The 17,518-nt window shown below is 34.4% G+C and overlaps 2 protein-coding genes across 3 annotated transcripts; one reads left to right on the top strand and one right to left on the bottom strand.

Annotated features, from left to right (window-relative positions):
• The first annotated feature begins 1,261 nt into the window (after positions 1–1,261).
• On the top strand, positions 1,262–5,689 carry SCY1 (SECY homolog 1). Of its 2 annotated transcripts, none has more exons than XM_020347703.3 (8): positions 1,262–1,550; positions 2,268–2,422; positions 2,509–2,894; positions 3,139–3,438; positions 3,517–3,606; positions 3,741–3,864; positions 4,473–4,636; positions 5,293–5,689. In XM_020347703.3, exons 1-8 carry the CDS (start codon positions 1,393–1,395, stop codon positions 5,515–5,517), a joined length of 1,602 nt encoding a protein of 533 aa, XP_020203292.1. In that variant the 5' UTR covers positions 1,262–1,392; the 3' UTR covers positions 5,518–5,689. The 2 variants fall into 2 exon arrangements, with proteins under 2 accessions (XP_020203292.1, XP_020203291.1); XM_020347702.3 differs by having other exon boundaries at positions 1,264–1,550; positions 2,265–2,422.
• Positions 5,690–5,793: 104 nt separating this feature from the next.
• LOC109788865 (cyclic nucleotide-gated ion channel 17) lies at positions 5,794–16,671 on the bottom strand. The gene is made up of 7 exons (XM_020347701.3): positions 16,463–16,671; positions 15,721–16,231; positions 15,131–15,343; positions 14,660–14,961; positions 8,578–8,689; positions 7,732–7,968; positions 5,794–6,991 (listed from the first exon to the last, which is right to left on the bottom strand). The coding sequence occupies exons 1-7, from the start codon at positions 16,489–16,491 to the stop codon at positions 6,275–6,277; spliced, it is 2,121 nt and encodes a 706-aa protein (XP_020203290.1). The 5' UTR covers positions 16,492–16,671; the 3' UTR covers positions 5,794–6,274.
• Between the last annotated feature and the right edge of the window lie 847 nt (positions 16,672–17,518).

Here is a 17,518-nt window from a genome sequence, read left to right as displayed (position 1 = left end):
TTTTGTATATCCTTCTATGCATTGCTTTTGGTTTATTTGACTTTTGTTAGCATCATATTGTGATATTTTAGCTTTAATTTGTTCTAGTGAGTCATTTTGGTCTTAGTTGTAAATTCTAGTTAATTTTTGTAATTTTTCCTATTTTGACATCAACTCTTGTGTAGACCTTATCTAAAGATCCTAAAATTGGATTTAGATGTTTTTAGTGTCCTTGGAAAGATAATAGAAAGTTCTACAACTTCTCTGTTAAAAGGAAATGCTAGTTCAAACGTTAAGGAACCCAAAATTTACTTATTTTTAAAACTAAGTAAATAAATATTTTTGTATGAAAGAAATGATTCAAATTATGGAAGATAACTCTTCATAGTGTTAAATATATTTCTAATGGAGAATTTTTATAAGACAAAGTATGTTTTTGTTCCTCTAAAATATTTTAAGTGATATTTTAATTTCTTTAATAAAATGTTTTATCTTTGTCCTTTTAATTTAAAATTTTATAACTTTTGGTTTAGACAGTGTTTTGGTTTAAATACGTTTTTAGTTCTTACATAATGAACAAATTTTGATTTTAGTACCTATAAAATAATTTTTATTTTTAATCTTTTTAAAATTTAGAATTATTATTTTTAATCGTTATTTATTAGTGATAACATATTAATGTGACATCTCAAAAAAATTTATAAATCTTTAAAATAAATATTATTTATATATCTTAAAATTATTGTTAGAAATTAAAAATAACAATTTAAGATTTTGGAGGATAAAAATTTTTAAACGAATAAAAAAAAATAAAAATTTACAAGGATCAAAACCAAAATTTACTTATTTTATAAAATTAAAAATATTTTATAAAAACTAAAAAAAATATTTACACATCATAAAAAATTTAAAAACAAAAAAATACAAAAACTAAAAATTAAAAATCATTCATTTTATATAAATTAGAAACATATTTAAATATAGTACCCTATAATTTTTCTAAATCTCTACTTAAACTACTTAACTAGTTTAAAGATTAAAAATAGTGTATTTTTAAATTAAAAATTTAGAAAGTCAAAATCGAACAATTTTATTTAAAAAATAAATTAAAATTTTTGAAAAACTAATTTTTCTTTTAATTTGATCACCATGAATCACTTGCAAGAGTATTTGTATTTGTTTGTTGGGACGGAGGGAGAGGGAAGTGAAAATGGGAGACGGCGGAGTGAGGCAGTGAGAGGGGATGGGAACCGAGGGTTGAGGGGTAGTTAAGTCTTTTCATAGTTATTATTATTTTTTTAGTGGGGGTCGAAGAAATTTAAAAAAAAAAAAAAAAAACGATATCTTTAATTTTTGTGATGAGATTGCATTACTTACTCTTGGTGGCCAACTGAAGGGAGTTTGCGGATAATAATGTTGATAACGGTCAGGGAAGCAGCTTCCAGTTTGTGGCTTAATCGTCTCAACGCAAAACCCTCTTTTAAAACACTCAAAACATCCATTTGCCAAGCCAGTTTCTCTGTCAAGGCAAGAACCACTCAATCATGGAATTCTGGACATCTTTCTACTAGGTAAACATCTTAGTATAATATCATTATGAATTTGTTTAAAACATGTTACAAGTTTTTTTCTTTTCTTTCAGAATTTCTGTACTAAAAATAAAGATATTTCTTGTATGCAAACACTCAAAGGACTAATTTGTAGACAACTTAGTATAACATTGTTGTGAGAATGTTTAGATACAAGTTAAAAGCGTTTTTAAGAATTTCTTTACTAAAAGTAAACATATTTCTTGTATGCAAACACTCAAAGGATTCATTTGTAGACACGGAACTATTGACTGGCCTTGTGTTGACGCTGCTTGCTTTTCTTTGTTATTTATATTGGTGCTAAGTGCTCAAGTTTCAGTCCCTTCACCCAAACTTGATTCCTTTGAAACAAATTCGATGGGAATGAGAACAATTGAATGTCTTCCTTTTAGATCCAATTTAGTCATTATCTGTGTTTGGTTCAAAATTACTAATTGCTTTTACTATTAACAACATGAACGAAATTTATCCCTTGTTCTCTAATGCTTCGTTAATCTAACTCTTATTAGAGTGGTCACACACACACACATATATATATATATGCTGCCTTGTAGCAAAGTGTGTAATGTTTGCTAAAGTGGTCAATTGTCTCTGCTATCAATTTTAGAATGAAATCTACAAACATTTAATTTTCTTCCCTTTTGTTGTCGGTTGTAATAATTTTGTTTCTCAGTTGCATTTTCAAACTTTGTGCAGCAGTGAGGTGGTAAATTTTGATCCCTTAGGTATTAACTCAGATTTATCTTCTCATTTGAATTCAACCTGGGAAAATCTGGTGTGCTTGTTCACACAAACATTTGAGAGTGCTTCAAGTACAGAAAAGGGAAAACCTAACTCTTCGCAAGGGGTAGCAGGTGTCATTCTTCGCTTTATCTTATTGAACTTGAAATTATGATAGCAAGAGTATTGTTCAATTGGATTTGTATTTTGGTTTTGGCAGCTGCAATAGAGGATAGTTCAATAGATTTTGGTGACTTTTTTAAAGGTCCACTGCCAGGGAAGTTTCTCAAGCTTTTAGGGTTTCTTGCCTTGTCACGGCTCGGAGTGTACATACCCCTAGGTGGAGTTAATAGGGAGGCTTTTGTTGGAAATTTGGATCAGAATAGTTTATTAAGCACTTTGGACTCGTTTTCTGGTGGTGGTATTGGTAGACTTGGGGTATGCTCCCTTGGTATTGTTCCCTTCATCAATGCACAGATCGTTTTCCAGCTTCTTGCACAAATATATCCCAAATTGCAAGATCTTCAAAAGAGAGAGGGTGAAGCTGGAAGAAAGAAAATTCTGCAGTACACTCGATATGCTTCAGTTGGATTTGCCATTGTACAGGTCAGCAATTGTTGAATTTTGTGGTGAACTTTTGTTTGTGATATTACTTTTATAAAATAGAAAAAAAAATTGTTTTGGTTCACTAACTTTGTGCAACAATAAAAAAGAAATGAAACTGTACTGTTGGAAGGAGATTCTTGCCTGAAAATCCATGCTGTTTAATAACTGTTCTCTCATCCTATGCAATGTATATTACTAATTGAGTTTTTTCCTTTATATTTTTTTGTTCCTTTTTCCATTACAGGCAATTGGCCAAGTTCTTTACCTACGTCCCTATGTCAACGACTTTTCTGTAGAGTGGGTTCTTTCTTCTGTTATATTATTGACACTTGGCTCTGTGTTTACAACGTACATCGGTGAACGAATTACAGATCTAAAACTTGGGAATGGCACCTCTCTGTTGATATTCACAAACATTATCTCCTACTTGCCAGCTTCATTTGGTAGGACATTTGCGCAAGCTCTTAAAGATGCTAACTACATTGGACTCGCTACCATCATTGTGTCCTTCTTTCTGTTGGTAGTTGGTATTGTCTATGTTCAGGTAAATCTCATTTTAATTGTTAAGAAAAGATGTATTTGAGCTAGCAAAGAGATGTTGATCTCCAACAGTGGCATTCAGGAAGCAGAGAGAAAAATTCCCCTTAACTATGCGTCGAGATTCACCAGCAGAAGCACTGGGCTTGAAAAGTCTGCTTACCTTCCCTTTAAGGTCCTCTTTTCATTTTACCAACTTCTAGTTTTATCTTTTATGTTATTGTTGTCTAATCTAATTGTCTGATGCGATTGATTATTTATGAATATTATACCTCGAAATTTGAGAATGTAGGTCTTCTTCTTTGTCAGGTAAATAGTTCTGGAGTAATGCCTATCATATTTTCTACATCATCATTAGCTCTTCCTGGTACTTTAGCACGCTTCACTGGTTTAGCTGCTCTAAAGAAGGCCGCAGTGGCGTTAAATCCAGGAGGTATATGGTTGTTCTTGCAGTAAATTTATATGAAGATTTTTCTGCCTGAAGTATGTTGATCTTGTGATGGAAGCACTTGGAGAGGATTGATATTCTTCCAAGCTTTCCATGCAAGGACCGAAATGCTCCATGAGGTTGAACTCCTTGAAGGTGGCGGAATCACCTTGGAGGATTCTCCAATGGTGGAGAAGCACCTAAGAGAGGTTCGGTTACCTCTTGAAGAAGTGGAGAAGCTTGAGGAACCAAGCTTCTAGGAGAAGGAACTTTGAGAGAAAACTAGATACCAAAACTGAATGAGAATTCTCTCTTCTAGGTTTTCTAGCAAAGCATTTCAACTTTGCTTTGGTTCCTCAAGCTTCCTTCACAAGCTTTAGGAAGTGACCGAATCACCTACAAGATTTCTCCTCCATTGAAGATCCTTCAAAGGAGTATTCAGAGGTCTTAAGGTGTCAACCTCAAGTAGCATCACGGTCCAAGCATGGAACTACTTGGAGAACTTCAATCTCTTCAAACTAGCTCCATCATCTTGTGTATTTGAAAAAAATATATTGTTGAAATGAAATTCTATCATGCTTTATTCCTCAAAGTTTTGTTTCTATTTGTTGTAGGTTCCTTCTACCTTCCATTTAACATACTTTTGATAGCCTTCTTCAACTACTATTACACTTTCCTACAACTGGACCCTGATGATGTGAGTGAACAATTGAAACGTCAAGGTGCTTCAATTCCACTTGTCAGACCAGGCAGAAGTACAGCTACATTTATCAAAACAGTAATTTCATCCTTTCCTAGTTTCTTATTCCGTGATTTCCTTTTGATTATATCCTGACTTCTGTCCCAAAATATAGAAATATAATATAGTAAGCCATTATCTTTAAAGTTTGTGCTGAACATATTTCAAAATTGTACGGATTGAGATCTCTCTCCTACTAGTGAATGGAATTTAGTTTTAGGACTCTTGAAAATTCAATCAACATTTTATCTTTGAACTTGAAAATCAGTGAACCATTGGCTTTCTTCTTTATTTGTCACCCTATTAATCTGCATCTAGCTGTCATATGCTGTTTTATTTTCATTTTTTCCACTCTTAACAGCTATGTTAAATGGCAATCAAATTATTGTTCCAACAGAATTTTACGGACATCTGTGAACGATGATCTTTTAGTATAATACTGCTAATTGGTAATAAATGGTTGTATCAAATTATTGGGCAGTTGGTCCTGTGCAAGTAGTAAATAAATGTGCACCCATCAATCACAATATTGTCTCTGTAAAAGTTATGAGAAACACTAGGTTCTCTGTCTAATCCTTTACAGCATGGTTCTTCCAATGCTTCTTAGAGCAATTTTTTTATGTTCAGTGTTGACTGACCTGTTTTGAATTGCAAGTGTTGGATTCGTTGTTCACACCCCTTGATGTTCGGTGCAGGTTCTTAGTCGAATATCAGTTCTGGGTTCAACATTTTTGGCTATCTTGGCTGGTGGTCCAGCTGTTGTTGAGCAGATTACTCATTTGACTGCATTCAGGGGATTTGCAGGAACATCTATTCTTATTCTTGTTGGTTGCGCAACAGACACAGCAAGAAAAGTTCAAGCTGAGATTATATCCCAAAAGTACAAGAACATAGAGTTCTATGACTTTGATAAATATTGACCATTAAAGGAATGGCGGTTTGTAAAACTAGAAAAACGCAGCTACATTTAATATCGGCCTGTAAATAATGCTGTAGAGCAGCGACTTGCTTTATTTGTTGTTGAAAAGATAAGTCTGTAAATCCATCCAGTTTAACGGTTCAGGTTCAGGCATTACGATGATGATTTTGGCCTTTTCCCTCGTTAAATATTCTGTTTCTTGCAATTAATTAGCATTGTTGGCAGCCAAAGATTTGGTCTGTCCCAGCTGGGCCTAACAGTTTATCTTAGCATCGAATAGGGTGGACAAGCTACCAATTTGCAAATAAACTGGTTATAATAGCGTACAAGGTTATAAAGAAAACTTCTTAGAACAGAAGAGGATACAAACTATATTCCTGAGTTGAATTTAAGGGCTGACTAGAATTAATAATGCAAGAAAAACAAAACGATTCTCAGTTTGCCCCTTTTTTCACCCCCTTTATCTATTAGGACCATCAAAGTGGGTTTGATGCATACTTTGCACAATAGTAATCAACCAACCTACCCAGATGAAGATTGAAAATATATATCAGAAACCCACCATCACCATTCCCTCGGCATAACATTTTAATTCCCCCTTTTATCGAACTCGTTAAAATACACCAACAACCACCAGCATGGCCATATGGCAGAGGGATAAGAAGGATTTGTGTGACCTACATAATCATGACCCATACCAAAATAGAATGTAGGTTGCAACTGAATCTGAGAAACCAAACGCCACTGAATAAGTTTTACTAATCATCATCGGCTTCGGTTGAGAAGTCAGGTTCTTCAGGCTTCTGTAACTGGGGCAAGTCATCTTTAATCTTCAGAGCTCCTCTTCGTGTGTTAGCAGCAAATCTAGAAGCAAGAATTGTAGCCCCAAGGTTCAATTTGACTTGGGATGAATTTGAAGCAGCAGAATAGTCCTCATGTTCTCTCTCACTAGCCACTGTTTCATCTAAAGGAACGGATTCCCTCAAACAGAGGTCTTTCACAGACATCCTTTTCTTATAACGGCGCCAAGCAGCCTGTATAAAGCAGGCTGCCCAAGTCCTCCAATGGTGGGAATAAAATCGAAAGGTGTGCTGCAGCTTCTTACTGTGGAGGCGCCTAAATTGATTAGCTACAAATTTGAGGTCTTCAGCCCGAAGAGCAAAAGCTTCAACCTCACTTAGGGCTTTAACTGTCCTAGTTGAAGAAGGCAAATTAATGGTTGATTTTGGGAGTAAAGCCCAAGAAAGTAGTTCCTCGCCACAAAAATCTCCAGGTCTCAATATGATCGAGTTGAAGAAACCAGTCCGGCCACCATTTGTAGTACAACTATCCAGTCTACCTCTGATGATAAAAAGCATTTCAGTCACAGGGTCACCCTCACGAACAATGTAAGTGCCTTGAGTGCTCAGAGACGATACCAACCGCTCACATATTGCATCCAAAAGCTGATCATCCATTTGTGAGAAAAAGGGTACCTAAAAACACAAAGGAAATTTGTTAAATGCTTGTAATAAAGTAAGTAGTATACTTGCTATCATTTCTGATACAAACCGAATTCCACACTCTACAGTAACAGAAATGAAAGAAATATAGCAAGAATGGAAAAAAAATAATTATGGTCTCTGCTCTGCTCCCTACTCATAACTAACAAAATGAATCGCAAGGATACCCCCTCCTCACTCCTCTTCTCTCCTATATTCCAAAATCACATCCACTATTCAGTAACTAACTCTCCCTCCTTCCCTTTCTCACTGCCAGCTCATTATTCCTCTCGGTTTTCCTTCTGTTCCTTAGTGCATAACTCCAAACTTTGGGCCCGTGAGACAATTGTTGAGCCTACATTCCTTTCTGACCACGAACCTAGCTTCTGTTCACTCCACTTATTCTACAATAAGAAATCTACAAATGCTAATGCCAACTCAGACACGTGAAGATAATTTGAACTCGATGGTACTAAATGCATCAAATCTTCAAGACTGAAAGCATTTTGTGAAAACTTACATATCACAGGGCTCTTATTACAAGTAATCATAAAATACTATCCTGTGTTCAACTTGGAAGAATCAATTAAACAATAGTCTGTTATGCCCCAAATTGTGGACATGAGCACGGGAGAATTTATAGAGATACCATAACCATACTTTTAAGTGAACCATCATGAGCTTATGAATTAAGAAGAATCTCTTAAACCTAAAAATGTCAGCAGAAATCATACTCGTCTAACAAGGTCTAGGCACAGATGGCGTTGGATATCTCGGCGAAGATCAGCAGGCAATGCACGTAGAATAGTTTCCTCATCAACTCCACGAGTAGCAAGCCATTTATATTGAACAAATCGTCTAACACGACTTTTCAAATCTTCAGGGAGTTGGCGATGCCTCATCCACTCCTCTGTGTCTCTTCGCTTAAGCCTCCACTCCTCAAGCCTTATAGTAATTGATTGCAAATATGTCTACACCAAAGAAACAACTTCAGTTCAGGAAAAAAAAAAAACAAAAAAAACTAGGCACTATTATATTAGTATAGTATATTGTTAATTACTCTAAATAAACAAGTCTAATAGCTTATTTGGCCTTGTGTTGTGTAAGAGATTACGTAGCTCATACACAACCTGGAAAAAATCAAGATGGCAAAAATCCTAAAAATTAAAAAAAAAAATTCAAATTTCACTCTATATCTGAAGTTGGTATTTAATGAAGTTGTGTCTTCAGAATGAAATATCATTTACAACGAATGATGTCAGGAAATCAATTAATCAGAGAAGAAATAAAATACTTGTTTTACAAGATATACAAGGACATAAATATTTTTCTAAGAAATCTATTGGAAAGCTAACGAATGAAATAAGAATTAAAGGATATATATATATATATATATATATATATATATATATATATATATATATATATATATATATATATATATATATATATATATATATATATATATATATATATCATTAAGTTCCATAGACACTAGTCACAGTTTCAAATTCGAAACTTTTGATAATTTAGATTTTAATTATACATAAAAGTAGACTGAACAAGTTATATGTAAATACCTGCATGTTCCCGATCAAATGGGAAAATAATACAAGACCCAAGATGGCAATGACAATAGCAAATGATGTTTCTCCTATAAAAGTGCTAGTTTCTAGGTTCTGTCCATAAGAACTGAAACAAAGCCAAACGTATTAAAAGAACGAGCATCAACAAACAATATCATCTATCAGCAACAAGTATTAAAATTAAGAGATAACTACAAACTCCCTGCCACATGCAATTTTACAGTCTACATAAAGTGTGCCTATATTATAGTATTCTTATTGTTATCCATTACATATAGGAGCATCTTTCATCCCTTTACCAACTTGATGCAAATCTGACTTTAATTATTTTTCCTTCAAAAAAAAGATTTTGAGCAAAAAGGTTGTATAATAACTGCTGTTTTGACAAATTCATTTACCTCTGAAATTACCCAATTAATGAGATTTTTTATCTTAATATATTGGTCATGGCACTAATTTAAATTTCTAAGACAAATTGGGCTTTATTACATTTACATTTTAACAGCAGCTTTACATTTTTACATTGTATCTTGGCAATAAATTAAACTAAAGATCTTTGATTTTTATGTTCTTTATAAATGCTAGGAATTGTGGGAAAAAGAACTACAACTTTTGTGGGAGATAACTTTAACTAATTTGTATGTTATTTTCAAAGGAGAAATTTGGCCTTATAGTTAGAGCAGAGGTGCTGGACTCTTAAGTGGTTACGCTTATAGTAAAATGGGCATAGTTCATTCATTTTAAGTCTAAATCAAGTAAATTAGATGTACACCAGTGGGGTATCAATTAGGCTGGGAGAAGGATTAGAATTATGAAGGAAACGACAGTTCCAGATAGACAAACCCAGAGTGCAAGTCAAACATATGGATATTTACATTGTTTTTTATTTTTGAGATTCAAGAATTTCATCTATTCTCTCATCCTCCCCTCAAAAACAGAAAAATAACTCAAAACTTATGCATTAATTATTTTCAAAAATAAAAATTCAGAGTACTTGAACAAAACATAAAACAAAGAATTAAAGGAAACAAAGTGCTTATAGCCTTATATTAAATTTGTCACTTAAAAATTTTCTTTGAACTATAATAATTTAAAATAAAGAGAAGTAAAAATAAAAGTTATCTCAATTGGGCCCATCAAGCCAAACCAAAAAGAGATAAAAAATAATAAATAAATATTTGTGCCCACTGGCACAATTTTCCCAACCCTAATTTGTTTACTATAGCCCTTACACCCCAACAACTACGCACTTCACCCACTGGGGAACCTTAAGCATTACCTTTGTACACCAAAAACAGAATATCAAGGTCCAGGGGGATCTTAGTCTAGCCAGGTCCTTAATTTCGGCCAGAACCTTGTTGAAACTGACAGAAAAGAATGTGAAGACAAAATCCATGGTTTGGATAATGGAACAGGAGGTAGGAGACTACAAGAAGCTGCCAACAGAGCAGGAAAGGCAGTTGCAAGAGTTATTAGAGGATTTTATACATGTTTTTGAGGAACCTAAGGGTTTACCTCCTTGCAGGAAGGTGGATCACCAAATTCCACTCAAGGTAGTGGTGGATCCCGTCAATTTGAGGCCTCATTATTACCCTAATCAGCAGTAGAATGAAATTGAGAAGCAAGTTAGAGAGATGTTGGCCGCATGGGTTATTAGTCCCAATAACAACTCCTACTCAGCCTAGCGATCCTAGTAAAGAAAAAAGGATGGGAGTTGGAGGTTTTCTATGGACTATTGGGCTCAGAACAAAGATACAATTCAGATAAATTTCCTATACATGTGATTGAAGAACTTCTGGATGAATTGAATGGATTTTTCAAAGATAAACTTAAAGGAAGGGTACCATCAGATTAGAATGAATGAACCTAATATTCCTAAGATAGCTTTTAGAACCCATCAGGGACGCTGAATCTCTAGTACTGATGTTTGGGCTAACCAAAGCCCCATCAACCTTCAAATGTGCCATGAATTTGACATTGAAGCCTTTTCTGAGAAGGCATGTTGTCGTGTTTTTTTGGTGACATTGGTAAATAATAGGACTTGGGAGGAGCACTTGGATCATGTGAGGCAGGTGTTGGAGACTCTAAGGCAGCATGATTTCTTTGCCATAAGAAGAAGAGTTGCTTTGGAAAAACTGAGATAGGCTACCTAAGACACATCATTTCTAAAATGGGGTATCCATGACCCTCAAAAGGTTGAGGCCATACTACAATGGCCCCTTCCTAAATCTGTCTAGGGTTTGAGGGGTTTTATGGGCTTCACAAGATAGTATAGGTGCTTCATATGCAATGATGGGAAAATAGCTCGTCCTTAAATTAATCTATTTAAGGCAAATTTTGAATGGAAGGAGGACAGTATAGAGGCGTTTAGGCAACTTCAGGAAGCAGTCACCTCTGCACCAGTACTGGCCATGCCCAATATTACTCGATCCTTTCCTATTGAATGTGATGCGTCAGGAAAACATATAGGAGAAGTGTTGGCTCAGAATAGAAGGCCAATAGTGTTCTTCAGCAAGGCTTTAGTTGATACATCCCTCACCAAGTTTGTTTATGAGAAGGAATTAATGGCATTAGTGCTTGTCATCCAACACCAGAGACCTTACCTTTTGGGGTAGAAATTAGGAGTGTAAGCAAATATAGGTAACTCGCGAATCCGAACTAACCAAAACCGATCCAATGAGTTTGGATCAAATTTTATTAGTGTAACGGATTATGTGTTTTTTAACCCTTGACCTGACTCGGTCATATATAATAAAAATAAATAATAATAATAATAATAATAATAATAATAATAATAATAAGTTAATGTTTGGATGATCACTTGCTTAAGACAATACTCTCTTTCACTCTTGCTCAGTTCCAAGTTTTGTGTTTTCGGGTTGATAGCATTATAACAACACAATATATTTATTTTATATTAATGTTTGAGTTGATAATAATATAGCAAATCAACAAATTTATTTTGAAATTTAGTTTGTATCATTATTTTTTTTTATATGTTGAAAACATTACATTTGCAACAAAATATCAAATGATTTGCATTTATTATGAAAAATCTTAATATTGACAAAAATAAATAAATTTAATTATGTTGACCCAACCCAATCCAACCCATTTGATTGGGTTGGGTTAGATTTCAAGAAAAAAATGCACAATCCCTAATTTAATCAGGTCGGGTAACAGATTCATCCAAATCCGGCCCAACATAACCCACTTACACCCCTAGCATAAATTCACTATTTATGTACATACCATAAGAGTATAAGGCACCTACTAAAACAGGGGATTACAACTCAACCAACAGAATTGGTTGGCCAAACTATTGGCTTATGAGTTTGATTTTGTGTATAAAGTAGGGGCCTCAAATACGGTGGCTGATGCACTCTCAAGAATATAACAGGAAAAGGAAATATAAGTGATTTCCAAACCATTTTGGCAAGATATCTTTGTCATAGATGAAGAAGTAAGGGTTGAACCCATATTAGCCAAAATAATGGAAGAACTGAAGTTGGATCCTAACTCTCACCCAATCACCCTCACTACACTTTGGAAAATGGCAGACTGCATTATAAAGGAAGGATGGTGTAGCCGTGTAGGCAACCTCTTCAACCTACAAAACTTCAACAAGAATTCCACTCCTACCCTATGGGGTGACACTCTAGCATTTATAGAACATATTGCAGAATGACACAGTCACTTCTCTGGTCTGGAATGACAGACCCAGTAACAAATTTTGCAGTAGCTTGTCACACATGTCAGCGCACCAAATACCAGGCTTCTCCCTCAGGGTTGCTCCAATCATTAAAAATTCTAAATGTCATAAGGGAAGAGATCAGCTTGTTGGAAGTGAAAAAAGTCTTCCGATAGAAAAGTCTCAATACTAGAAATTGGAGGAAAGCTAATTTACCTATCACACACTAGCCCAGACATTGCTTATGTTGTGAGTGTAGTTAGTTAGTTAATGCATGACCCTCAAGAAAGGCATATGCAGGTAGTTGACATGATCCTTAAGTACTTGAAGTCGATTCTAGGGAGGGATTATTATTTAGAAGAAGAGACACCATGTCTATGGAGATTTATACTAATGCAGATTATGCAAGGTCAATAATAGATAGGAGATCTACTTCTAGATACTGCATGTTCTTGGGGGTGGGGGGGCGAATTTGGTGACTTGGACAAGTAAGAAATCAAATGCAATTGCTCGAACTAGTGCATAAGCTGAATTCAAAGACTTGGCACAGGGAATATGTGAAGGGCTATGGATGAAGATTATTCTTGATGACCTTAGAATTAAAATAGAGCCACCTATGAAGTTGTTTTGTGACAAGTTAGCCATCAACATTGCTCACAATCCAGTTCAACATGACAAGACCAAGCATATTGAGATAGATAGACACTTCATCAAAGAAAAGTTGGACAGTGGTATTATTGTTACAGCTCACATCACTACAGAACTCCAAGTGGTAGATGTACTTACTAAGGGACTTCTTAATAGTAGATTTCAAGAGTTGATAAGCAAGTTGGGAATGATTGATATTCATTTTCCAACTTGAGAGGAAGTATTGTAAATAAAAGTATCTTAGGAGATTTGATATTATTTTATAATCTTCCCTTATTTCCTTTATTTTTGTTTATTTTCATATGTATCTCTATAATAGGGTAAGAGAAGAATGTAATTATTGTGAAACAAATTAATAGAATCCTCTCTTTCAACTACAACATCAATTGTTAGTGACAAGGACCCCACCTTCTCCGCCCCAAGCTATCAGCTAGGTACTATGGTCCATATTTTGTTATTAAGCAAATAAGAGTTGTGACTTTCCAATTGCAGTTACCAGAGAACGCCATAATCCACCCTGTTTTCCATGTATCCCAACTTAAGGTCGTAGGGGATCATGCAATTAAAGCAGAGATACCTGCATATCTTCAGGGCAGTTCAGCTTGTTGTCAGTCTGAGAGAGTCCTAAAGCACCGCATTACAACAAAGTATGGAGCCCAAATGCAGCAGATCTTGGTGCAGTGGCAAACCAAACCTCATGAAGAAGCAACATGGGAAGATGCCTCGACCATGAGAGACTAGTTCCCTGAGTTCAACCTTGAGGACAAGGTTGTTCTTGAGGAGTGTTATTGTTAGACAAGAGGATAAGACAACCATAGGGACTAAAAAGAAGGGATCTAAACTGTTCAGTTAAAATATAATTTGACATCATTGGCGAGTATTTTTAAATAAAATTGAAGTTCTTAAAAAAATTTACCAAGTAACCTTTAGCTTTGAAAGAGCTTTTAACCTGAAGGAGAACTTCCAAACAGCTACTTTACTTTCAAAGCTCTTACTTTGAGCTTAACTTTAAAGTAGCTGTTAAGCTAAAAAGGCCTTAATATATTAATACATAAGACTTGATTTGTACTAGTAGTGTGACTAGAATTCAGGTTTAAAGAGTCTATTAGATTTGAAAGGGAGCTCAATGAGCTTTTACTGTGACAAAAGAAAGACCAGAGCCTGAGTAACTCAGAAAAATATTGTACACCGAGCTATATGCCTAAAAAACCACAATGTTCATCTCTCCCATTCCCACACTCACAGACTCCTAAATCCCTTTACTCACATATGCCATTTCCCCTAATTTCTAACCACCTGCAATTTCAGCTAATTCAATCATTCCAAGGCCATTCTTATTCCTTGTAGAATACACTTTCCAAATTGTATGCACTTTTAGGTGCTGATCCAGTATCTGGACCCCTTCATCCACCATTATATATATCATTTACCAATTCAGCCTAGAACCATATCATAGAGGTACCTGATTACCTATTACTATAAACAGTTGTTTAGAGATTTGTATTATACAACACATCTATCAAATCTCATATGAATATAATTTCATATTATTCGGAGTATCTACAGTCTCTTTTCCTCCATTTTAAGCATTATAATTTTAAAGAATGCATTGCAGTCAGCATTATCTTGTTAAGATGAATTAAATCAGAAAGTGGACAAATTCAACAAAACATGAACTAATTAAATGCTTCACTTATAAAATTAATTTGCAGTACTCGTGGAAATACCAAATCATACCTTAATTGCTGCAATCCCCACCATAAACAATAAAGGTATTTTGGAATGAAGTTTGAAGACACAACATGTTTCTTTACTGCATTTTCAAATATTCCATACTTGAAATTGATATCATCATTACTGGGATCACAGCTGTTAAACACACTTGTACCATTTGCCCATATCTTGCGCGGCTCAATATTCAAAGAACTGCAGTCTAGGTAAATGAAGCAATTTTCAGGATTACTTTCCTTTTTGCAAAAGGATTTCCAACAAGTAGTGTATCGGTCCACAGAAAGAAGATACCAAGCTGCCCCTAAAACCTGCAACAACAAAATAGAAACATATATTCTTATAGAAGAAAATTAGACTTAGCCCCAACAAGTCTCAAACTTCAAGGAGTACAGACAATGTTGGTATGTTTGTGTGTGTGAGAGAGAGTGTTACACATAATTAAAGAATGGAAACATAAAACCAATTGAAACTACATACATGGCTAGCTAACATGTACAACAGCAAATTATATGCAGCTCCTGCCCAAGCAGTCTTCGTAACCACACCTGTTGCTTTGATTATTTGAGAACTTAATGGAAAAATCAAATATAATCTAGGAATATATTGGAGCAAAACAATCAATGCAAGTGCATTATTCTTGTGATCGGTTTGAGGGCTTCTTGTTGCTGGTATAATAAACCAGATGACCATCTGAAAAAAAAAAAAAGTTCAATCAGCTATTATCTATATGTCTAACCTCCACAGGCAAAAGGCCTTCTAAATGATAAGCTATTACATTTTGTGGGCCACCTACTAGTGGTCAACTGATGGAAGATCAAATGATAAGCCTTTCAGTGACGTGCACAAAATTATGATTCATGATCATAGTCATGGATGTCAGTCCCGGATGGATATGGGACTAAAACCAACATAAATAGCTTTATCTATTACATCAATGTATAATATCACAAAATTATAAATTTACGGTGACTAGAGAAACTTGTACATTTTTCCCGAGGATTATTTTCTGCTATATATTTTCCTCAATAAACTTTATATCTCCATTTTGCCACACAAGAAGAACAAACCTGAGGTAGAGGGAGTGTGGCAATAAAATCAATGAAGAAATCAGATCTGACATATCTCCTTGCAATCTTCTTTGGGTCCATGACAAGTTCACCCCTGCCAAATACCCGCGAGCTTGGTGCCACATATGCCGTCCTGAACTTAATTATGAGGTGCAACAGATAAAAAACGTCGGCAATAGTGCGAAGAAAGGTCACAACAATCCGCAATGTTAGGTCCGTCCTCACACATGAAGACCCTGTATTTTCAACCACACTAGGCAAATAAAAGTACAATGGATCAACAAAAAGAGCCACCAAGCATGAAACTATGAAGACCCGGTTCCATTTCAACACAATCTCGCTACCCGGGTCAAGTATTCTCTTACGCCACGGCTCGTGGTCCTCCGGGAATACCTTGGACCCTCCAATTCTAAATGTTTCAGCAATTCTCTTTTTCCCTGATGGTACCAAATTGCTAGGCTCAGTTGCTCCCCACAGTGATTCTTTACGCTTTTTGCCATCCGAGTAGAACCTATAACATAATGTCAAATTCTTAGAACATACATCACTACTTTCCCAAATGAAAACAAATTCCAAACAGAAAAAAAAAAATGTTCAAAAAAATCATACACAGTAAATGAACGAGTTTGAATAGTGCCGGGAAAAAACCAAATGAAATGAAAATTCATGCATTATAAAGGAGTTCATGGAGGAAGCTTGAAGCTTGAAGCTGGAACGAGTGATAATGAATGAAGAAAGATACCTTACAAGCTTTCCCTTTTTCAATTCCATGGGAAAGAGGAAGCTGGAATTGGATGGATCCTTTAAAACCCTAACATGGAATCAGAATCAGAGGTCCAACAGAAACGGGATCTTTCACTGAAACCGCAAACTCAGACCACAAACGAAAATTAGTCAACAGTTGTTGACTTGAGCTTTAACGTCCGTATCAATAATACCAACGATAAACGTCGTCGTTGCCACTAATATCATATTCATACTCCAACCTGGTGGTGGGCCCATTCCACTGAATTTGGTTGAAACATGAAATCAGCGTTTATCCCCAACTATACACGAAGAGGGCATATTTATTATTTTTTTTTCTTAAATATAATTTTTGTCTCTCTAATTCATTGTTTTTTCAATTTTAATCTTGAAAAAAAAATTGTTACTATTTCATATGTATTCTTTTATAACATTTCAAAAGTAATTTATTATCAACTCTCTTAAAAAAAAAAAAATCATACATGACAAATGAAATATGACTTTTTTTTATAATATATTGCTTTTATTTTTTATTTGCCTAAATAACATATCTTTCATTTTATTTATCTACATGTATCAATTTATTGTGTATGATAAAGTTGGTTCACCACCAACCAATTTATCACTCAAAAAAATTTGCAAATTGTTGAAATCTCTTGAAAAATCGGTTTCTTAGCAACCAATTTTTCATTTGAGTGTGTATATATATATATATATATATATATATATATATATATATATATATATATATATATATATATATATATATATATATATATATATATATGAAGAGGATTCAAACGACACCGATGTAGCTTTTACTAAGTGTTACACCGCTCAATAACTTTATATTAAATGTGAATTTTGAAAATACAACCATTAGATTGAAAAGTTCATATTTCTTAGATCATATATATCAAATTTTATATTAATCTAAGATGATTTGATACTTTATTCTCATAAAACAAAATTGACGTAATATATACATTTCAAAATATACTAAAATATGAACACTTTGATTACCTTTAAGTTGTTGTTTAATTTTAACAAAATT

Source organism: Cajanus cajan, chromosome 6, assembly GCF_000230855.2.
Source record: "Cajanus cajan strain Asha chromosome 6, NIPB_CcT2T_4, whole genome shotgun sequence".
Lineage (NCBI taxonomy): Eukaryota > Viridiplantae > Streptophyta > Magnoliopsida > Fabales > Fabaceae > Cajanus > Cajanus cajan.
Note: the sequence above shows the minus strand (reverse complement) of the source record. Positions and strands in the feature narration are given on the sequence as shown.